The sequence below is a fragment of the Hydra vulgaris genome, chromosome 02 (assembly GCF_038396675.1).
Source record: "Hydra vulgaris chromosome 02, alternate assembly HydraT2T_AEP".
Taxonomy (NCBI): domain Eukaryota; kingdom Metazoa; phylum Cnidaria; class Hydrozoa; order Anthoathecata; family Hydridae; genus Hydra; species Hydra vulgaris.
In genome coordinates this window covers 7,508,216-7,532,083 of record NC_088921.1, presented here as the reverse complement: position 1 = coordinate 7,532,083, position 23,868 = coordinate 7,508,216, and the positions used below count along the sequence as shown (strand labels likewise).

At 26.8% G+C, this 23,868-nt stretch overlaps 1 protein-coding gene across 30 annotated transcripts in view; it reads left to right on the top strand.

The window, feature by feature from the left end:
• LOC136076691 (adhesion G protein-coupled receptor B1-like) overlaps positions 1-23,868 on the top strand; it is a 126,559-nt gene that overhangs the window by 12,410 nt on the left and 90,281 nt on the right. For 9 of the 30 annotated variants that reach the window (XM_065790037.1, XM_065790038.1, XM_065790034.1 and 6 more), the window contains exons 1-5: positions 9,321-9,494; positions 9,597-9,759; positions 15,321-15,484; positions 17,792-17,956; positions 23,192-23,379. In XM_065790037.1, coding sequence (XP_065646109.1) covers positions 9,683-9,759; positions 15,321-15,484; positions 17,792-17,956; positions 23,192-23,319 — 534 coding nt within the window. In that variant the 5' untranslated portion in view covers positions 9,321-9,494; positions 9,597-9,682 and the 3' untranslated portion in view covers positions 23,320-23,379. Of the gene's footprint in view, positions 1-552; positions 1,267-1,747; positions 1,815-2,680; positions 2,829-2,923; positions 2,970-8,463; positions 8,540-9,315; positions 9,495-9,596; positions 9,760-11,480; positions 11,667-11,748; positions 11,923-15,320; positions 15,485-17,791; positions 17,957-19,152; positions 19,339-19,503; positions 19,678-22,583; positions 22,795-22,922; positions 23,110-23,191; positions 23,380-23,868 lie in introns of those variants that run through there. The other 21 variants (XM_065790044.1, XM_065790042.1, XM_065790033.1 and 18 more) reach the window with 18 other exon arrangements.

The window sequence follows — 23,868 nt, the reverse complement described above, 5'->3', positions numbered from 1 at the left end:
TGGCCACTATCTAAACCTTTATGTATAACTTAAATATTTCTTTCGCTGTTTTAGATGCTCTAAGTTGTGAAATGGCGTCAGCCAACAACATCAGTTAGTTACTTTCTTTTTTCAATAGCTCAGTAGTTATTTTTATTATATATATATATATATATATATATATATATATATATATATATATATATATATATATATATATATATATATATATATATATATATATATATATATACAAATGACTTACTATATGCAAATTTTTATATTACTTTGTAAAAATAAAGTTAATTTAATTTGTTTAGATGAACTTGCTTTACAGAGGATCAGTCAGTTATATGTTACTATTATATTATTATGTTACTATTATACTATTATATGAATTAATTTAGTATTTAGTCATTTACTATTAGTTTGCAAATACAGTTCTCTATTATGCCAATGCAGATTGTTGTTAGTTGTATTTTTGTATACCTAATTCTTACATTTTATTAAGTCACTTTTTTTTTCTGTAGACAAATTAGAACAAACAACCAGTAAGTTTAGTTTAAATTGTTTTAGTTACTATATCATTTAAAAGTATTTGTATGCTGTGTTAGTATTCCTTGTTAGCTTTGAATAAACGTTTTGATTTAAAATTGGTATTTAGGTGAGTATGGCCAGCAGATACGTAAGTTTCATAGATTTCTATATTTTTCAACAAATAACTAATTGATACATCATTACAAATGTAAACTTCATGTAAATGTTTCAATTTAAAATTGGTATTTAGGTGAATATGGCAAACAAATATGTAAGTTTTGTAGGTTTCAATATTTTAAAGTGTATACTTTGTTAATACATCATTATATAGATATTATAACTCGAAACAAGTGTATTTTAAAGTTGAAAAATATTTAGAAGATTTAGAAGATGTCATGTCAGATAAAATTGTTGGGAAGAAACTAGAACATGAATGGTACGATCCAAAGACATGCAAAAGTGTTTTATATTGTGGCAGAGTAAAAAAAGTTAATAAAAGAAAAAATGACTTCATTTACACCATTTCTTACTGGAAAGATAATGAAACTGATAATGAAGCTGTTGAAAAAGATCCAGCTTGCTGCTGATGTTGTGTCCGATGAGTTACAATTTAATTAATTTAATAATACTGCAAGTGTTGTGACTTGCCAAAAATGTATTGCAAATGTTGTGACTTGTATAATTTATACAGCAAGTGTTGTGACTTGTATAAATTATATAGCAAGTGTTGTGACTTGCCTAAATAATACAGTAAGTGTAATTATTATTTTTTTTTAATATTTTATTTATTATTTATTTTGAAACAGGAAATTTGTTTATTAACCAAACAAAATGGCTAGCTCGTTAACTATACTGTATGGTCCTTACTTCTGTTAATGTAATAATCACATGAAAGACTTTATTATAAGTTTTTGCTATACTTGGTTAGAAAGATGACATGTTTTTTACAGCCAATTGACTTATAGCCCCACATTAGTAGTTGTATAATTTTTTTTGTAATATATATCCAATTAAATAATAATTTTTGGTAAGAAGTGGAAGGGGCATTAGAATGCCTCTTTCTTATGACATATTTGAATACGCCCTCCCTTATACTTCACTCTCTTATGACCATGGATGCACCACTAATGTATCTTTTAATCTAGTGGAATATTTTTTCTACTTCTTTGTTGTTGTACTTTAAATATTCAATCAGATATTTCAAGAATTAAAACATTTTTTGAAATTATAGTACTAAAACATCATCAACATATCTACTGTGAGTTTTACATTCACCTCCCATATTTGGTGGTTGTCTGGTATGAATTTATTTTTTAATTTATTTCCAATTTTTTTCCAATTTTTGATTTTTTTTCAAATCTATTGTTCAAATTTTGAAAATAATAATTTTTTTTTTAGGTTGGGTGGAGAGTTGGGGGGGGTAGGCAGGTGGTGGGCATACGCCCCTTCGTAATAGAAACACCACTTTTATACGTAAAATTGTATAACATAATTTTATATTGTGTACTAATTTTACTCATTTTAGTAAAGATATAAATATTTATAAAATCAAGTCGTTTTTGATCCTAGGGTGTGATACACCAATCGCCACCACACCCACCTCTATTGCTAACATTCACCTCTCGTATATTTTGGTGGTTTACTATAAATTTAAAACAACTTTTTTGTGTATTTATATTGCTTATGTCTTTAAAAAAAAAAAATTTTCTGAAAAAAGTGTTCAGTTTTACACGGGCGAGGTGGTGGTTTAGTGCCCCCTCTGTCCATCCAATACACCCCGTGGTTAGAGTTTGACATAAAGTTGTAACCCACTCTTACACCTATCTTTTGACACCAAGATATTTGTATTTCGATAAGAATTGGCAAAGTTATGACAATTTAAGTGAAGAAAAACATTATTTTGACCACAGTTTCTTCAACAAATCCATATATAGAAAAATCGCTACTCAAACCGTCATAACTTTTGAACCAATTGTTCGATTTTGATAATTTTTTCACCTTTAAAATACTGTAATAATCCTCTTTCTTATGATATATAACATTATAGTATTCAAACAATTTGAAATTTTTTACTCACGTACCTAAAAATATATAAAAATATAAAAAAAATATATAAAAATATATAAAAAACTCTAACTAGTAGTTAGAGTTTTTTATAAAAAATATTATGCGTAATGTTTAATTTTGCCTTTTAGTCAAAATTAGAAGTAATAGTTATTTAAAAAAACAGCACTGAAACTTTTTTCAACACTTCACAACATGACTATATATAAACGTCAAAAAATGCTCATTTTACCCTTACAACTTTAAAAGTATGTTATAAAATAATTTTTTTAATAAAATTTTTTCTTAAAAGTTTTCTTAAATATATATATATATATTTTTCTAAATAAAAAGATTGACTGTTGGTGGAGGGTATTTGTACTAAACCAGGTCAGAGAATAATATCTCTGGTGAACATCAACTGATAATTAGGCAAATGGATGACTTTTGGATGAGTTTTTATTAAAAATAGTCTTGATACATTACAAGATTAATGCTATTTCATTTGTTAAAATGCTGTTTTCTTTGAACTAAACAATTAAATATTAAATGGTATAAAAATTCAATACACTTATAATCCATGTGAATTTAATTATTTAATTGTAATTTTATTTTGTTTGCTTTCAAAAAAGGAATTAAAAACAGTTAGCAAGTTTCTAAAATTACAAAAATCTTGAACCCAGGGCCTCCAAAAATGTACTGGATGCAACGAATACCAACATCAATGAAGCAGGACAGGCGCTTTGACATTTTTTTTTCTATAACAATTAGTAATTGTAACTACTTTTATAATACTACTAATAATTTTTAAAATCCTTTTTAATCTTACTATTATGCATAACAGCAAAATCACAAATATTTATTAACTTTGAAACATATGTTATAAGTTATATATATAGTTATAATATATAATTATAATTGCAATATAGTATGTAGTTACAATTAATTTTTATGCATCCTATGTAAGCTTAAGTAAACTTAGATAGTTATTAGGTACCCTTTTGATCTCAAACTAAAGCTTACAGTTGATGTTTAATGATTTTTGATAAAAGTCAGATTAATTAAAAAAGTTCTTCATATCAATTTCAAACTCTATATTAAAATGATGATGGTGTTAATCTACAAATATTTTTTTTTTAATTTTTGAAAAAATTTTAGACCGACATGCTCCCTACAAAATCTAACTAATAAATTAAAATCAAATCTAAAACTTGTATTACAAATGACATTTAAATCTTTTTCTATTAAAAACAAACTTTATTAAAAAATTTACAAAAACAAACAAGTTACTCTAAAAACTTCAATTTTATAATATCAAAAATAGTGGTTAAAACTAGCAAATTATCAAAATAATTTAAAAACTTCATGACTTGTTTTAATAGCAACTTTAATAAAATGTTTGAAATTTTTTTTGAAAAGAAATAATTAAAATAATTAACATTAGACCCTCGCCACACAGTTAATTGATGTACATTAAACATATCTAAATAAAAGTATTATCATTACCAAATATTATCGAACTGTATTTTTTATACCATACAAAACAAACAAGTAGCAAAGTCTTCAAAATGCGTTTTGACTTGTTTAACATAACGAACCACATAAGTTTTAAATTAAGCAAGCAGAAAATCAATTTTTTTCAATATTATTGTTGTTATTATTATCACTATTATTTATTATTAATGTTATTATTATTGTTATGTTTATTTACAATTGTTATAATTATTATTATTATTATTATTATTATTATTATTAATATTTGTTCAAATAGGTTAATTTTAGATTAATATATGTACTATATTTAAATATCTGCAAATTGTAACTACTATTTCATTGATTAATTTTCAATTATTTTTTAAACGATTTTTAAAGATTTTATTTTTAGTTATACTTTTATTATATTGCATTGATTATTTCTACATAAGACATTATGAGTACTAGCAGAAAGCAACCCATATACGGGTAATGGTCGGTCTGTTACATTATTAATTTATAGTGGCTGTTTTCCACAATTTAAAGTTGCAAAACCTTAACCAATACCCTTTTAGAAAATTGCCTTCAAATTGAAAAAATTAATCCATCTGTAAAATTAACATAAAAAGTATGAGGAGGTAAATTAATTTACCAATTACTATTTAACATTACTTGAGTAATTTACAACTGACTTTTATAACATGAACTTTAATTAATTATTAAGATTAAAATGAAGTTAACTTATATTATACAGGAGATTTTAATATTTTTGGTATCCCCTTGATTCATTTTTCTTTAAAAAAGAAAATTCTTAAAAATGTTAAATGCACACAACTAAGTAAATTTATTGAAAATAACCAAGTTTATTATAAATAACTAAGCAATTGAGTGCAAATACGTTTCAAACAAAATAAATTAATTTACAATCAAACATGTGTATAATAAATTTAAAAAAATATGTAAACTTTGATCTTTTATATTGCATTAATGCATGACACATTAATGCAATAAAAAATGACAAACCTAAAATAAAAATTGTAACAGATAAGTAGACATAAAAGAAAACAAACAAAAAACTGGAAAACAATTTACCTGCTTTTCAGTAACCTGTTGTCATCCTTCAGTTGCTGTCAAACAATTAAAATTTTAATTAAAAAAGACCAAATCAAATATACAACATAATATATTACTATAAAAAAATTACAAATTAAAAAAAATAGAAATAAAAAAAATCATCGAAGAAAAAGCAGCAACAAAAAAGTTATAAATATCTTTACAGATAGAAGACATTTACAACCTTCTGGTTGCTGTTTTTTTTTTCGGTGTCTCCCAACACTCTGGTATGGATGAGCCCTCCATTTGAAGGAGGGCTCATCCATACCACCATTACTACATCACTTATTGAAGAACCTCTCCAAGAGAGGCCCTGAGTGGTGGAAGCGATAATTTCTGTAGTGCTCAAATGTTAATGAATCTAAAATTACAAAAGCTCTCAAATGTTAACGACTCTAAAATTATAACTAGAAGAATATAATAAAAATTATAAATATTTGGAATTTTATTTAATCAAAATATAAAACATAACCTCACCATTTTCACAGGTAACAGAAGACGATGCTGAAAATAATGATAATATAAAAATGAGAGTAAATTAAACAAAAAGGTTAAACTTAACGGTTAATAAAGTGAGTAAAACACGAACAGTTAAAAAATGTCACATTTATTAAATAATTCCTCCACCTATTGAACATATTTCTTCATACAAAATATATAAAATATAAAACACAGCCCTACCAGTAGCACTTCTACCAGACACTAAAGACAAAAAAATATACCTCAGAATATTGTATAAAATAATATTTACACATAAATAAATATATAATTATAATTTTTTTTACCTATTCCCCTCATTTCTCCCAAAAGGTTGTCTAAAGTAAGAAAAAAGATAACTGAAGCTAAAACTAACTAAAAATAAACTAAAAATGACTATAAACTAAAATAAACTTTAAATCTTAATTTCTGTACCTCAAAAGACAAAGGTCGGTTGTCCAGTTTTGTGAAAATGAGTTATGTATGACACCTTTTTAGTTTTTTCAGTACCTACACAAAGGTATAAAGACTGTTGTCCTACAACAATGTAAAACAAAGTTAGGTCAATATAAAAGGTCTGGTGTCTCCACAATGTTCAAAGGAAAAATGTCTGTTGTCCAGAAACGAATTTATACTTTTTTTATTTAATTTTTTTTGGCAAAATTATATTTCATGTGCCTTAAGACAAATTAAATAAAACACCAAAAAAATTACAAAAATTTAAGACTTCCTGCTTAAGTTGATGGCAAAACTACAACACACCCTGGTCTAACATGATCATTTCCAAGGTTGTTTACGTGTTCATGTCAGGCATCATTCTGCTCGCTTCTCAGTTTGTTTTGATTATTTCTGATGAAAGCAAGGCGCTGGCCTTCAATTTTAACATACCCATCAATAGCATATTGCTGAAACAGTATTTTGCCATAAAACCGTGAAGAAAGAAGTTGTCTAACCGAAAGTTTGTAAATGTAATACTGAGATAATGTAACATGATTTCTAACCAATCTAGCACATTCAGCGTTCTGAACCAATTGATTATGCCAACCAGCATCACCCTTCAGAAAAAATAGAGGATAAACCATAGGATCTAAGTTGGCAGACATACTTGATATAGTAAGAGATGACCTCTTGGGTAAGTAACAACTTCCCTGGAAGCAGGTGGTGCACCATCTTCACCAACAAATACAACTGCAACATTATGTGAAGGGAGATTATAGCGATGTCTATCTTGCCCTTCAAGTAAAGATATTTTTACAACTGACACTGAGTGACCTTCTATAGCTGCTTGATGAGTTTCTTCATCTTCCACTTCAGCCATGTTTTTAAATGCAAGAGCAAATGGGTTCTCTTCACTATTAATAGTTTGCAATCGAAACATTAAATCATTTAAGCAAAGATCATTACCACGTTGTTGCATTCTAAAATTTACTGCTGGAAGTGGATCATAGTTGACAATATATCAGCAGAACATCTTGATTTGGCCAAAGATTCCTGTATGATGAAAAACTTGACTACATATTCTAAAATATGGCGACCCATGATTCATGGTACGCCATTTTTTAGAATATGTGGTCAAGTTGAACTGCATTAGCTTTAAATGAGGAAAAAAAATACAGGCATTATAATTTCTAATATAATTTAAAAAGTTCAGATTAGCATTTCCATCTGTATAATTTTCTTTAAATAAATCTTGTAAATCTTGTGGAAATGGTTGCGACAAAACTACCTTTCCATTATGGCAACATAAAATGTGTTTCATCAGGAAATTTCTTAGCACCACAATGCTGACCAATATAATTCATTTCTCCAAAATAATTATAATCTGGAATAGTATTACCTCTTTATATACATTGCATGCTTTCGTGTCTAGCAGTATTTCTAGCATTTTGTTGATTATTAATTACATCTCGCCTAAGCCTATCTCTTTCATTTCTGCGACGATTAACTTGCCTATTAACATTTCCATTTTCTAAACTAATATCTGCTTCTAGCCTAATATCATCAATTTAAACTTCGCTTTTAATTGAAAGTAGTAATAAAAAATCTTAAAAGAATCTTGAAGATTGTGATCTTTTCTATATAATTTTTTCTCTACTCTAAATAGCACACACAAATAATTTTTATATATAACATAAATTATACAATAATCTTATGACTTTAAAAAAAATATATATCAGCTAGGAGATATTTAAAAAAAATTAACTTCTAAATTTTTTTGTTTAAAAATATTAATCTAAATAAATAAATTAGCAATAATAATAAGAAAAATTATTAAAAACCTGCAGTTCTATTAATAAACACACTGCTAAACACAGAAATGTTAAAAAAAAAATGTTGTAAATCTTTTTTGCAAACTTCAATATTATTTCTTTAAAAAATTATTAGTAAGCGTTTTTAAAAAATTCACAAAACTTTACAATATTTTGTTCTTCTATACCACATAAATACATCATCTGATAAATCTAAAATAAAAAATGCAACGAATAAGTAAATAAATATGAAAAACATATTAAAATGAAATCAATGCACCTTATAGAGAAAAGCTGTTGGGATTTACAAGAGTAGTAGTTGTTAAATATTATTATTTCATGTTAACTTTTAGAAAATAATTTATGCTGGTACATCATAATTCCAAAATATTTATAGCAAAATCAATTAATGAACGAAGCTAAAGACAAAAAATCAAATTAAGATAAAACAAATTGTATATATGACAAAACAATTTGTCTTGGCTTTTAGTTTATAAAATAATTTGTAACAAAATATTTTGTATTGGCATTGAGTTTTTAGTTTTATAATACAAATTGTATATATTGCAAAATAATTTGTCTTGGCTTTTAGTGAATGATTAAAAGCAATGAGATCTAGTAATGAAATTACCTCTTTATCATTTTAAATAAAAGACACCAATGTGAAGGTAAGTTGAATGTCTATCAACTCAAAAGATAACAAAAAAACAACATCACAACAACAACACACAACAACAACACACAGCAGTAGCACACATTATAAGTTAATATAGTATGCATATAGCATAACTTTTATATAATTACTCATAACAGATGAATTTTTGTATAAGCAGAATCTAACATCTAACTTTATCATTTTTGCAATTTAAGTATATTTTTCTACTGTATTTAAAATTGATAAAAAATTTTATTTAAATAAAAAATATAAATATTTTGTATCTTGAAAATATGATAAATTAAAACCATTACAAAAGAACAACATAAAACTAGATGTAAAACTTTATAAAGACAAAAACATTACATAAAAACAATATAAAACTACATGTAACACTTTATAAAGTTAAAAACTATAATTTGAAATATAAATCATAATTTTAAAGAACTCTTTTTTAACCTTTTGTCATTTTGAGGCATCACCTTTTTTTTTCGATTAATTTTTAATTTTAATTATTAAAATGATGTAAATATATTATCTATCATTGGAAACCAAAAATTAAAATAAGTTAATGCTACAATCAATTTTACCTTATTACAAAAAATGTATTTAGTTTTTTCATATAAGTTTTTACTTCTTCCGCAGTTTCAACAGTTTAAATAATTTTTTGATAATTATTTTTGGTTTTATTAAAGTATATAGTTCGTTAGTAGTTCTAATTTTATATTTAAGAAATAAGTTATAAAATTTTTTTTTTTTTAATAAAAATCTAATTGTTTTTTAAAATAAATAATGGTGCCCTGTTTTTTTATGACACTGTTAATATACATTTTCCGCACAAAAATTGTTTCTATATGGTTTTTTTTCAGAAAAATAAAAAATAATGAAAAATCTTAATGCTGCCCCAACCCAAGCGCTCAGTTAACATGGCAAGAGCTCTATTCCATGTTCTACTTGCATTAGTTAATGTATGTACTGAACAGCTCCCTAAATCAGAATGACATCAGATTGCCGATTTAAATGTGCTTTCAATGTTATATATAATAATAGTTTTTTTTTTTTTTCATTAGCCTCATTTTCTGAATGGAGTAGTTGGGTGCATGTCAGAAAGCCGTAGATTAGACAGTGGTTCTCCGACAACATCTCGGTTTAAAACATGTTCCTCTGGACTTGGATCTTATATTTGATCTTTATCAGAGACACAAGAGTGCAACACAAGTACTCCTTGTCAAGGTAAAGAAAATATTAAATTTATAAACAAATTTTTATTAGGGAACAGCAAAAAGATACTCAGGAAATGCAAAAAGTTCAAGTTTTTGCAACAATATTTACAAAAAAATTATAATAAAATTGGTACATAAGTTTTGTATTATCTTAATTTATTACTCATAAAAAGCATAAGTATTATGTAATTGTATAAAAAAAATGCCAAGCAGAAAATAAATTTGATATTTACTATGCCTTGTCTTGGGGTCCTAGGTCAAGTAACGGCCAGAAATGATTGCTTACCATGGGTGTTATAAACTGCTACTGTCTAGTAGAAGACATTTGTAATAAAAAACAAATATTTTATTTTTGTTTAAATGATACACAAATGAAAAAAATTTATATCTAATAAAAAACATTTTTTGATGTAATGTTTATATGCATTTATAAAGTTTTTTTCTGCAATTTTTTTTTGACTTGATTTTATAATGATATAAGGTCTATTTGTTAAACATTTTAATGAGTTTATATATAAGATAGTCAATGTAGTTGTGGTAGAGGCTGTGCAGTCTATTTTTGCTGAAGATAATGGTTATTACAGCCTTAACTTGTAGAATTTGATTTAAAGACCTTTGATATCCTGTTAAACAATTAGGGATGTGCAGATTGCTTTTTTTGTCATCAAGCCAGCTATCAAGTACTTACCCCAAATTGATTTATTTTTTGCTATTTTGACTTCTCCAGGTGTGTTACATACTTTAATGTTGGATAGTGGTTTTGTTGTCAGATTTAAGTTTAAAGGGTGTGTGTTAATAGAAGTTAAAAGTTCGAAAGTTGTGTACTGGAAGATATAACTTGATTATTCTTGTTGATTTTATTGAAAAAGACAAAATAGTTGTTTATACGTAAGAAAAAATTTAAGCTGTTTTAAAAGTAGCATTAATTTGTCAATACTATTGTGTAGTTGCTTTTTAAAAACATATTTAAAAACATTCACAATAGTTAGGTCTTTTTTAATGATTTTTATGCAAAATATTAAACTTTATGAAAAACTTGTTTGAATAAAATTTATTATTCTACGGAAAATGTACAAAAACAGATAGAATAATAATCTATATATAAGTTATTTTAATAAATAAATCTCAAAAAAATATATATATAAACTAAATTCACAATAAACATAAAAATACAGTTTGAGGTTGTTTTTTTTTAGTTTAAAAGTTATTTCAATTGTTTTGTGATCAAATAAAAAAACAATAAAATTTTTTTTTTTTTGAAATTAATTAGCAAAAATTTAATTATTTGGTCTAAATATTTATATAATTAAATAGCAAATAAATAAAAACAAAACGAATATTACTATTTAGCCAATAATTTATAACAAATAAGATAATAAATAAAATTTATACTTTTAAAAAACAAATCAATATTTACTAAAAAATTAAATAAGCATAAAAAGTATTGCATAGCATATTAATGAAAGCAGTTTTAAACATTATAACTATTTATGAAAGCAGCTTTAAACATTTATAGGTCAATGGAATTTTATCCAAGTTGCGCTTCCTGACAGCATTTTATTTATATCTTTTTGATATGTGTTTTTTTAAATTATATTTTATTAGATTTATATCATATTATTTTATATTATATTACTTTATTAATGAATAAAGTAAAAGTTAAATTTATAAAATATAAGAAAAAACTTTTATTGAAGTTTTTAAATTTTTTAAAGCAATTTTTTAATATAGGAACAATATCGGATTGGAGTTCTTGGGGTGCGTGTTCTTCTGTATGTAATAATCTTGTTAATATACTTTTTTAAACAAGAAGTTGGTCATGCATAGGCCATTCAACATGGGATCCTAACTACACGGGTTGTCCAAGTATCACTACAAGTGGTCAACAAACTTGTAATGTAAATGTTGCTTCTTTAGGTAAAATTTGTTCTTAAAATGAATTTTATATAAAGTTTGTTAAAATTTTAATTTTCTAAAAATGTTTTTTAATTTAAAACAGGCAGTTATGGTGCATGGAGCGCATGGAGTAGTTGCTCTGAATCTTGTCAGTCTAATCCTGTTGCAACCCCATTTCAAATGCAGACTAGACCATGTCTAGGGGCTACATTAGGAGGTGGTTGTGCTGGGCCTTGGTCTCAAACTATGGCTTGTAGTAGTGAAGTACCTTGTCCAGGTATTTTTTTTAACAGAAAGTTTTCTGTTGCTTTGTTTCTCTATATATTTTGGTTCATAGTTGTTTTGTGCCAATAGTAGTTACAACTATTAATACAATAATAGTTTAATTACTGCTGTAATTTTGTTAGAATTATCTGTATGTGTGTGTATAAATATAAATATATATATATATATATTTATACATATATATATATATATATATATATATATATATATATATATATATATATATATATATATATATATATATATATATATATATATATATATATATATATATATATATTAAGGTGGTCCAAAATTATAAATTATTGAAATTCATTTCTCCACAAGGCTGCCTTTGTTCCTAATAATATTTGCAATATTGTAGCCAAATTTGAAGCAAATTTGATAATATTTGGGGGTTGCTATAAATTTTGACTTTTTGAACACTATGATAATAAATCAAAAAATTTAAGTTTTCACTATTATTTAATATCAAATTTCAAAATTAAAGAAAGTAACAATTTAAATCAGGTAAATATGAATGCTTGCAAAGTATCTAATTAATATAGGTCATCTGATCAATTTTCATTAAAGTATTTCAATGTCTCATAATTTTTAAACAAAAATGTAATATCAAGCAAGAATATTGTGAATATGTTGGATAATGTATGTTTATTAATCAACAATTTTGTCATTTTTCGCCAACATGGCTGCCTTGGATGAAGTAGGGTTTAGCTGGCAGTGACGTTGAACAAAACAAAGTAGGAACTGACTTTGTTCTTCATCCTTTGTAATCGATTCGTTGTACTGTCGAATTAATGCAATTCCACGTTCCGCGCTGTCATTAATAACTTTCATTCTTTGGACTCTCTCTGCCAACTTCTGATATGATTCATTGTCTTTCCAATATTTAGAATCTTTTGAAATGAAGTTTTTGGCCTCTGCTCAACAACTAGAATAAACTATAGGTTCTCATAGTCACAAATGTTGAAGTCGGTATTCTTGGAATCTACTCTCTTCAGTGCTAGAGTTGTTTTAGGCAGTTGGAGGTTAACTACCATGGCCCTCTTCACATCCAGATCAAGCCAAGTATCAAAAAATGCCATACCTATAAGATGTTCTTAGAAGAACCAAAGGTGTCGAGAAAATGCAGTAAAAGCTGCAACGGCGATTGTGCGGTTTGGATACTTTTGGAACTGTTTCAGCATTTGAGCATCATTAAACGGAGCATTTGCAGCCAGGGGAGCTTCTTGCCAAAAACGTCCGTAAATTAATGCCACAAACAATGCAAGCTCTACTAGATCTTTTTTCTCTTGAACAGTCAGCGTAAAGTCTGTCCAAAGCTCTAGCAACTTCTGGGCTTGACACAATACTTTTCAGACGATTTGGCTTTGGTGTAGAAGAAATAGATTGCAATGCAGAAGACAGAATCTCAAAACTCTGGTCATCATTGCTGTTTCAACTGTCTTCTGAGCTGCTGGTGTTGGCTATGACAGGACCACTAGAGTGTTGCTGTTTTGATAACCTTGCATCAAATGCTTGATCTCGAGCTCTCTTTCTGGCTTCCTTTGCCAGTAGGTTCATATCAACTCCGACCATGCTGAAGCTGGTAACATCTTCTCGTTGCATTGCAAGAAATTGCCTATCTTCAGCAATGGTTATTGTCTCCATTGCGGTTTTAGTTGTCAAGTCAAAAAGCTCATAAAGTGTGTCCTTGAACATCTATTTTTTAATTCTACGACTTTCTAGGTCTGTAGCTCGATTCTTTTTTAGAAGCTGATAGGAATCGTATAATTTCCGAAGTTGTCTTTCTCCAGAATCAATTCTTTGTGTTGGGATTCTTGCCTTATTCCACACAACAATCAGCTCTTGAATATATTATGAATGCTCTCCTTTATTGTGAGATGCTCTTGCAGATGATGAAAGAGGAGACAACGGAGGACATCTCATTTTGTTGCCAATCTTGATGATGAGAGCTGCTTAGATGCCTTCCCAATGAGCCATACCTTTGCAGAGCTTCTTGTAGTAACTGCCATAAGTGGTGATGAATCTGTTGATATAAGAATATTAAGTATAAGAAAATAAATTATTTGTTACCAGAAACAAAAAAATAATCATTATAAATTGTTTATTGAAATACTGCAGGCATGTGCCTATTACAAATTGGGCACCAAATTATAGACAACAAAAAAATTTTAGATATATAAGTGAATTCATATAGCATCTGCTTTTCAGCAAGCATTAATTTATTTACCAGTGTTGAGATAGATGTTCAATTACACCAAATTATAAAATTGAGTATTGTCAAACAAATGATGAAATCATAGCGACCTCTAAAACTGTTCAGATTGGTCCAATTTTTTGTATGGTTATTCTCTAAACAAAGTTGAACAAAATTAGGCTTGTGGAGAGAATGTAGACATATTTTGAATGTGTGTGTGTGTATATATACATATATGATTTGTAAGGCGCACAAAAAGATTTCTAAATCATATATATATATATATATATATATATGATTTGTAGGGTAAATTAATAATAATAAAGTTATGATTTGTATGATTTGTACACAGTATCGGTAACTAAAACTTTGCAAAGAAAAAAAAAGTGCAACCTAAAGCTTATTAAAATCTTAAATAAAATTGTTTAAAAAAATTTTTTTTATGCTTTACTAAAGTATCGCACACTTTTTCACTTACACCCATATTGAAATTCGTGTATTTTAAAAATTCCTTTTACAAAGAGACAAATATTATATATATATATATATATATATATATATATATATATATATATATATATATATATATATATATATATATATATATATATATATATATATATACATATGATTTGTTATATCTTGTGTGAAAATGTAAAAAAGTATTCAAATAAATTTTAAAGCATAAAAAATGATATTTTTAAATAAAAATGACTTATAAACATCAGCATTATCAACTTGTTAAATAAAATAAATTGGAAGTTACAAATGCAATAAAAACGAGTAATAAGTGTAGTTGTAATATAAAGCTGAAAAATTTGTATTTTTTTGAGAAACTTCTTTTATAAATTTCATTGTGTACTATTATGAACAAATAGTAAATATTTGTTTTTAATTTTTTTTTTTTTTTTATTTTTTTTTTTTTGTGAAACATGTTTTTATTGCACATAGAATTTTTTAAGTTGTTTTTACAAACTTGATAGTACCTTGTTTGCATTTTTGTTTTTGTTTTATTTTTAAAAGTAAAAAAAAATAAAAAAGTTTTTATAAGTAAAAAAGTTTAAGTTTTATTTAATGGGAATTTTAGTGATCATCATAAGTTTTGATTTTTTTTATTTTCATTCTCTGTTTTAGTCTTAGGTGTTTTAAGCATGTTTTTTTAAATTTATTTTCAATTTCTCATGTTTCAGGTGTATTTATGGGTTTGTCAACATAGCGTGTTCAGCTTCTTGTCAACTGGTTTATACTGTGCCAACACAAACCAGTACTCGTAACTGTTCAGGAGCTTCCTTAGGTGTTAATTGTAACAGCCAAGCTTTAACTCAAACTGAAAACTGTAATGTTCTTTTTCCAGGTTAGATTTTAACAGTTTTTTTATTATTTGCTATGCTTTGTTTATTGTCTAAAATAAAAAATTTAAAAATATAAATATTTACAAATAGTTAAATACAATATAACGACTTGAATAAGAACTTTCTTTAAACAAAAAAATAAAGGCAAAAAAAAACATTTTGAATCAGTTTGGATTCAGTTCAATATTTTCACATATAAGATAAATTTTATATTTGAGATGTTGGAGTCAAGATTGAGATCAGGATGTAGTTAGGGTCAAACCCAACTACATCCTGATAACACCAGTGTGTATACTTTCAAAAATGTTTCATTTTAAAGAATTCAGTTTGAACTTAGCAATGTGTACAAAAGATTACAACTTGTACAAAAAGTTCAAACGCACTTTTTTTTTTAATGTGTATAAATCTTTTAAGAAATGATAACCAAATAAATTACTGTCTCAGTGAAAACCAATTGGCAATTCATTAACATGCATAAAATGAAAATGAGCAATTGACAAATTGACTGAGGCTTGAATATTTCATCATTTAATGTAGAAATTACTTATCTACTGGTAGTGTCAATAATATATCTCTTATTGGGCGTCCAAAAAAATAGTCAGCACAAATGTAAACATGCTTTTTGCGCTAACCAGACGCAACCCAAAAGCAAGATTATAAGCTTTAAGTTTAGAAGTCGATAGATCGCGTGTGGAGGTTTAGTTGTATGACAATAAATAAATTATTGTGCAAGAAAGAATTGTATCATGATTACAATACAATTGGAAATTTTGATCATTCAAATTAGTATTTAAAATGGGACATATTATGTCGGATTTATTAATGACTAACTAAAATTTAATACTGATAGGAGACCACAAAAATAATGTTGGACTAGAACTCTATGTTTTAAATTTCTTTCATGCCATAAGAAAGCGTTTAGCATTAACCAATCGCCCAAAACAAAAAAAAGGATGGTGTAAAAAGCGTTTCAGTGCAACAATTTTCAGTTATTCAGTTGAATAAAAATATGGCAATACTTCATGTCACATTTAATCGAACTTTTCCCTAAAACTAATATTCAGCTCATGCCTTCACTAGCACTATCTGGCTTAAACCTGATCAAAAAGTTTTGGAGCTGGATGGATTATTAACTAACAAAAAAGCATATACTAGTCACGAAATCTGACCAAACTCTGGCTTAAAATACTAATCATGATGATTTAAAACCTTAATGAATTAATGCTAAGGTGATTACAACATGTATCAAAAATAACGGGGTCATATCCCGTCTTAATATGTTTTGATTATAAAAAGTTTGTAGGTGCATTTAAACTTTATTTACACCTTCTTCTCATTAATTCTTTAATTACTTGTGTTTGATATTTCATTTCAACGGTTTAGGGTTTTTTCTTTCAAAGCTGTGTTTTTTTTCTTGATAATTGGCTTCAAAACAAATGTGGGCCTTGCATCGGGTTACATCGGACCTTGCATCAGGTTTTCTCTTTGTACCAGTCTATTCTCACCATAATTTACAAAAAAACAAGTGCTTTTAAACTTTCTGTACACAGTGTATTTCATTAGAAAATGTTACAATAACAATCCCTACATTTATGTCTATACAAATAGTTATAAATATGTTTAACAACATAAAACATTATGCTAATTTAATTAAAACATACTAAAACAAATAAGTATTGTACATTTTTACTATGGTTACTATGGTTACTATGGTTGCTCTATTAACTATTTTTGAAATATCAAAATAGGAATATTGAATGATTGGGGTTCGTGGAGTGCATGTTCTGCCTCCTGTAACACTCAAGTCAATGGTCCATATCAGTATAGAAGCCAAACTTGTATTGTGGCTTTTATATGGAATCCAAATTATGTAGGCTGTAATAACGTCAGTTTAAATGATCAACAACTTTGTAATCAAAATGTTCCTTGTTCCAGTGAGATATGTTTTATATCTGTATTTTTTTAATATATTTGCAAACATATTCAACTGGTAAGTTTTAATTAGATGAAAAGATGAAAACAGTTTATCTTCAAAAAAATTAATTTAATTAAAGATAAACTTTCATTTTCACCTTTTGTTGAGAAACTTTCAAAAAATTTTTTAAATTAAAATTTTTACCAACTTTTCTCTTCAAACAATAGGTTTATATTTTTCTTCAAATAATAAATGTTAAAAGAGAACTAATTTTCAGAAAGTTTTTGTGACCTAAACAGTTTTCAGAATACTTAAAAAACTTCTCAGAAAAAAGCCTGTTTGTAGTTAGGTTTGTTATTGCATGCATTTTCTTATATTTTTAGTTACATTTTAGGTTTTATTAGTGCATGGGGAGCATGTTCAGCAAGTTGTCAGTTAAGTTTCACTTTACCTACTCAGACAAGAAATTCTCAATATATTGGTGCTATTTTTAATGGCAGTTGTAATGGTGCAGTGTTCACTTATACTCAAAATTGCAATGAGCAAGTTTATTGTCCAGGTTTGTGTTTAAATTCTGAAAAAGTCAGTTTTTCAATAAAAATCAATATAATGTAAAATTTTTGAAATAATTTAAAAATAAAAAATTAAGTTTTTTTTTATTTTTTTGGTTTTTATGAAATGCTTTGCATTAAATGGCTTTTTTTAAGAAAATACAATTTAATTGGGAACGATATCGGATTGGAGTTCCTGGGGTGCATGTTCTTCAGCATGTAACAATCTTGTTACTGTAACTTTTCAAACAAGAAGTTGGTCATGCATTGGGTATTCAGCATGGGATCCTAACTATAAGGGTTGTCCTGGTATCACAACTAGTAATCAACAAACTTGTCATGTTAATGTTGCTTGTTCAGGTAAGATTTGTTCTTAAAATAATATTTTTATATAGATATTTAATATTTTAATTTTCTAAAAAGGTTTCTTAAATTCAAATAGGTAGTTATGGTGCGTGAAGTGCATGGAGTAGTTGCTCTGAATCTTGTCAGTCTAATCCTGCTGCTACTCCAATTCAAACTCAAACTAGAACATATCTATGGGCTACATTGGGAGGTGATTGCACTGGGTCTAGTTCTCAAACTATGGCTTGTAATAGTGGAGAGTTATTTTGATTGCACTTAATCAAGATTTTAAATCTTGACTACTTTTAATTAAAATAACTTATTTTATGTTTTTGGAGGTTTTATCAAAATAATAAAATACAAAATAAAGGTATAAATTTAATATAAAATTAATTATATTATACTTTATAATTTTATATAAATAAAAGTATAAAATATAATATCGGTATGGTAGGTCTGTTCCAAACCATTTATATACTTTTTGTTTATAGACTAATTTAAAAGGTTTAAGATCTTGGAGTCAAATGCAACTACATTTCAAATGCTATTTTGTTTATTTTATTATATTCAAAACAAAATTACATTATTTAATAACAAAAACTTGTTAAATAAAAAAAGAAACCGTTTTTATTCAATTTTTTCCTTTAACAATTGTTTCGCACATAAAGTAAATTTTATGTTTAAGATCTTGGAGTCAAATGCAACTGCATTTCATGTTATTTAATTATTTTTATTATATTCATTAGTAAATGTTTCAATAACAATTGCTACATTTTTGTTTAGTAATACAAATAATGATAAATATGTTTATATGGTTTCTATGGTTGATATATTAACTGTTTTTAAAATATCAAAATAGGAATATTGAGCGGTTGGGGTTCTTGGAATGCCTGTTCTGTCTCCTGTAACACTCAAGTCAATGGTCCATATCAGTATAGAAGTCAAACTTGTACTGGCGCTTCTATATGGAATCCAAATTATGTAGGCTGTAATAATGTCAGTGTAAATGATCAACAACTTTGTAATCAAAATCTTCCTTGTTCAGGTGAGATATGTTATTTTTATATATATTTGCAAACATGTTTAACTGTTTTCCAAGACAAGAATAAGTTTTAATTATCAATGCTATTTTGCAAAAAATATAAATATATATCCACAGGGAAAAATAAATTTATTTATAGCTATTGCAAATAAATTTTTTTAACAATAGGTAATTATGGTGCATGGAGTACATGAGGAGCTTGCTCAGAAAGTTGTCAGTTGAATCCTAATGTTTCTCCATTTCAAACTCAGACTTGGCAATGTCTTGGTGCTACATTGAATAGTGGTTGTCCTGGAACAAGCTTTCAAACTCAAATCTGCAATACTGGAATATCTTGTCAAGGTGATTTTTTTTATATAATTATAAAAACAAAATTAAATTGCTTTTTAATCACTTATTAACATGTTATAAATTTTTAAATTTATTTCTTATTACTAATTTCTATTACTAAATTACTAAATTACTAATTAAATATACTTAACAAAAAATAGTTGTACATAGATAACCTTGATTCTCTATAAGTTCTTTTATATTCTCGAATAAATGGGCTGCTGGCTGTGCACGGGTACTCTGAAGGTGACTTAAGGCTTTATATCATATCCCATAAATTATTATTTTTGATTTTGAAAGTAGTCCATTTTTACATTGCAAAACTGTCAACATTTAAAATCTATTATGGTAGCTTTTCGAGAAAACTTTGTTACAATACTTGTTTAATCTAGAGATTATTACCCCTCTGACTCATACAAAGACCCCTGAGAGTGGATCAATTGACAATATATAATTTGTTTGGTTATTTGTGCTATTGTATTGCCACTTTGTGGATCGGATTTAGAAATAATTTCTGAAAACAACTTGGGTTTTCTAGTTTGAATATAGACTAATTCATAATGTTTCAAAAGTTAGTTTCTTGATTGAGGAGGATAAGATAAATTTACAGGAATAGGGTGGCTTTATAGAATGATTTTTGAATTTGGGATAAATAATTCTAAGTAAAATAGTTTTTATTTAAAAAAGAAATATTTACTAATACATAAATACTACATTTGACTAAAGTTATAAAGTATATATATATGTACATATATATTTTGTTTTTATGTATCCCTTTAACTATAAATGCCTTGTGTTGTACACGCAGACAATTCTTTGCAAGACTTCATTGAAATTAGCGTTGTGTTGTCTTACCTTTCATATTTCCCAAAATTGTTTGAAGTCTTGATGAACTGATCCCAATGATTGCTCAGTCCAATACCCTAAATCTTTGGAAATATTGAAGATTAATACTTTTACATGTAAAAATCTAAAATGTTTTTAAATACACACTTTCCTCCTTTCATTATAATAAACTCTTTCACATGAGGCTCCACTATATGAACTTTAAGAGTAATGTTTGTACCCGGATCTCTTAAACTTTGTGAAACTTTGTACCAAGATCTCTGAAACTTTGTGTCTTTTAATATATTCAGAGTAGTTTGGATTTAATGTTTTCCCGAAACACCCATGTACAACATCACTTAAGTCAGTCAAAGCTTTCATATACTTTCCACCAACAATATTGTGCTCATTCAAATAGATTTAAAAAAGATCAAGTTTTCTTAGAAACTTGTTGGATCCATTTCCTTCTAGCCTGTGTTTATCTTGATAATGTACTCTGGCAAGATTACTTGTTGACAAAATGAAATCCTTGATTAGTGCTCTCAAACAATTTTTTTCAATTAGTTTGAGAAGTTTGTCTACTATGTCCAGCCAAATATGTAAGTCTGGTATATTGACAATTGATAAGATCTTCATTGTTACATTTCCAGTCAATTACAGAGGATTAACTACGTTACTAAATACTTAGTCAAGGTTCATGTTTCAAACAAGTTTCGTCAAGGTTCATGTTTCAAACAAGTTGAGCTCGGTACTACCAGGAACGTGGTGGGAATCGAACTCAGAACCTCTCGCTTATGAAGCAAGCGCTCTATCACTACACCACTACCGCATTAGTTACAGGTGAGGTAGATTGTACAATGGAGTTGTGGAGGAGTTGCCATTTTAGTACCGTTTGTATGCCCATTAACACAAATAAAACATTCACATTTCCCACCTCGAATAACTCTAGTATTAAGACCTAAAAGTAACAAGAAATTAGTTTTTTAAATACAAACGTAATATTGTTTATAAGCAAAATAATAATAATGGAAAAATTAGCTAGTTTTTATTGGCTTATTTTTATTAGAAAAAACATACCTTCGTACTTAGGTTGAGAACAGTGATTAAAAAGCTTTTTGAATCTGCTTTTTCTAAACTCACTAGATTTTTTCTACAATTTGAACATAACATTTTAGGCAGATCAGGGTTTTCAACAGAGAAGTTTTTCCAAAAAAATCTCTTGATAAGATTTTCATAACTTTTTCCTTGTTGTGGGCATGAATTACTGCATTTAGTTTGACTGCATCTTAAATCATTGCCTTTTTTCAAACATATACAAAATCATTTTAAAAACTCGTTATGATCTTTAGCAAAGTATGGCATTTCTTTTCTTTTCTTGAGAAATAATTTTTATATTTTCAAATTAATTACTTACTTTAAATTAATTACTGCATATTTCAAATTGAAATACACAGTAATTTTATTATTATACTCGCTGTTATTACTAAAGCCTTTATTATTATTCAATTCTGTTATTAACAACAAATATAAGCCTATCGGAAACTAATAAATATTATTATCACTAATAGCGTGGTTGCAATTACAGAAAGTAAACAATTATAATGACCGATGGAAAAATATTATTTTAATATTAAAACATTGTTATTTATAAAACTAAGTTTTCTTGAAAAACTACCATTAAAGGATTTAAATGTTGATAGTTTTGAAATGTACTAATGGACTACTTTCAAAATCAAAAAAAAAAATTAATGGGATACCGGTGTGTGGACTCATGTTTTAAGAAGAAAAAAAATTTCCGAAACTTTTTCAACAAATGGGGAAAATGATAGTTTATCTTTAATAAAATTAATTTAATTTAAGATAAACTATCATTTTCACCACTTCTTGAGAAACTTTAGGGAAATTTTTTAAATTAAAATTTTTACCAGCTTTTCTCTAGAAACAATAGGTTTATATTTTTCTGTTTAAATTCTGTTTTATTTTTTATGTTTAAAGAGTACAAATTTTTAGAAAGTTTCCGTGACCTAAACAGTTTTCGGAATAGTTAAATGACTTTAGGTTTGTTACTGCATGCCTTACTTGTTTAATTTTAGGTTTTATTAGTGCTGGGGACCATGTTCAGCAAGTTGTCAGTTAATTTTCACTTTACCTACTCAGACAAGAAATCATCAATGTGTTGGTGCTTCTTTTAATGGCAATTGTAATGGAGCAGTGCTGACTGATACTCAAAATTTCAATGAGCAAGTTTATTGTCCTGGTTTATGTTCAAATACTGAAATAGTCAGTTGATCAACAAAAATTAATGTAAAGTAGTATTTTTGAAATAATTTAAAAAATAAAAATTAAACTAGGTTTTTATCTTTTTATATTTTGTAACTTGTTTTTACTTGCATTATATGGCTTATTTAAAAAAAAAAAAACAATTTTATCAGGAACAATATCAGATTGGAGTTTTTTAGGGCGCATGTTCTTCTATATGTAACAATTTTTTTACTGTACCTTTTCAAACAAGAAGTCAGATATGCATTGGGTATTTAACATGGGATCCTAACTATAAGGGTTGTCCTGGTATCACTACAAGTGATCAACAAACTTGTAATATTAATGTTGCTTGTTCAGGTAAGATTTTTTCTTAAAGTAATATTTTTATAAAGATATTTGATATTTGAATTTTCTAAAATGGTTTTTTTAATTAAAACAGGTACTTATGGTGCATGGAGTGCATGGAATAGTTGCTCTGAATCTTGTCAGTCTAATCCTGCTACAACTCCATTTCAAACTCAGACTATTTCTTGTCTAGGGGCTAGATTAGGAGATTTATTGCGCTGATAGATTGCGCTGGGCCTAGTTCTCAAACTATGATTTGTAATAGTGGAGTACCTTGTCCAGGTATTTATTTTTAATAGAAAATTTTCTATTAATTTGTTGTTATATAAATTTTGGATTGTAGTTGTTTTGTGCCAATAGTACAATAATAGTTTAACTACTGCTGTAATTTTGGTAAAAAATAAGTATAAATATTATATGTGCATACAGTTGTTATATTCATGCAACCTTTATGCCCATATAATATAATTATACTACATGTACGTATTTTCTATATTTATTCTTTATATGGTCTTATTATTTCAATAATTTTTTTCTTCATTATTTTAATAACTTGTAGTAATCAGTAGAAAATAATTAATTTAAAAATCTTGTTAATTGCATATCATTTCTCTCATTGTTTTTCGAAATTTAAAGTTTTTAAAAAATTCGACCTTTCCAATATATAAGATCACATTTCTTATTCTTCTTTTTCTTTCGGCATTTCCCGTTTAGGGGTCGCCACAGCATATCAAACTCCATCTAATCCTGTCATGAGTGTCCTCCACTGAC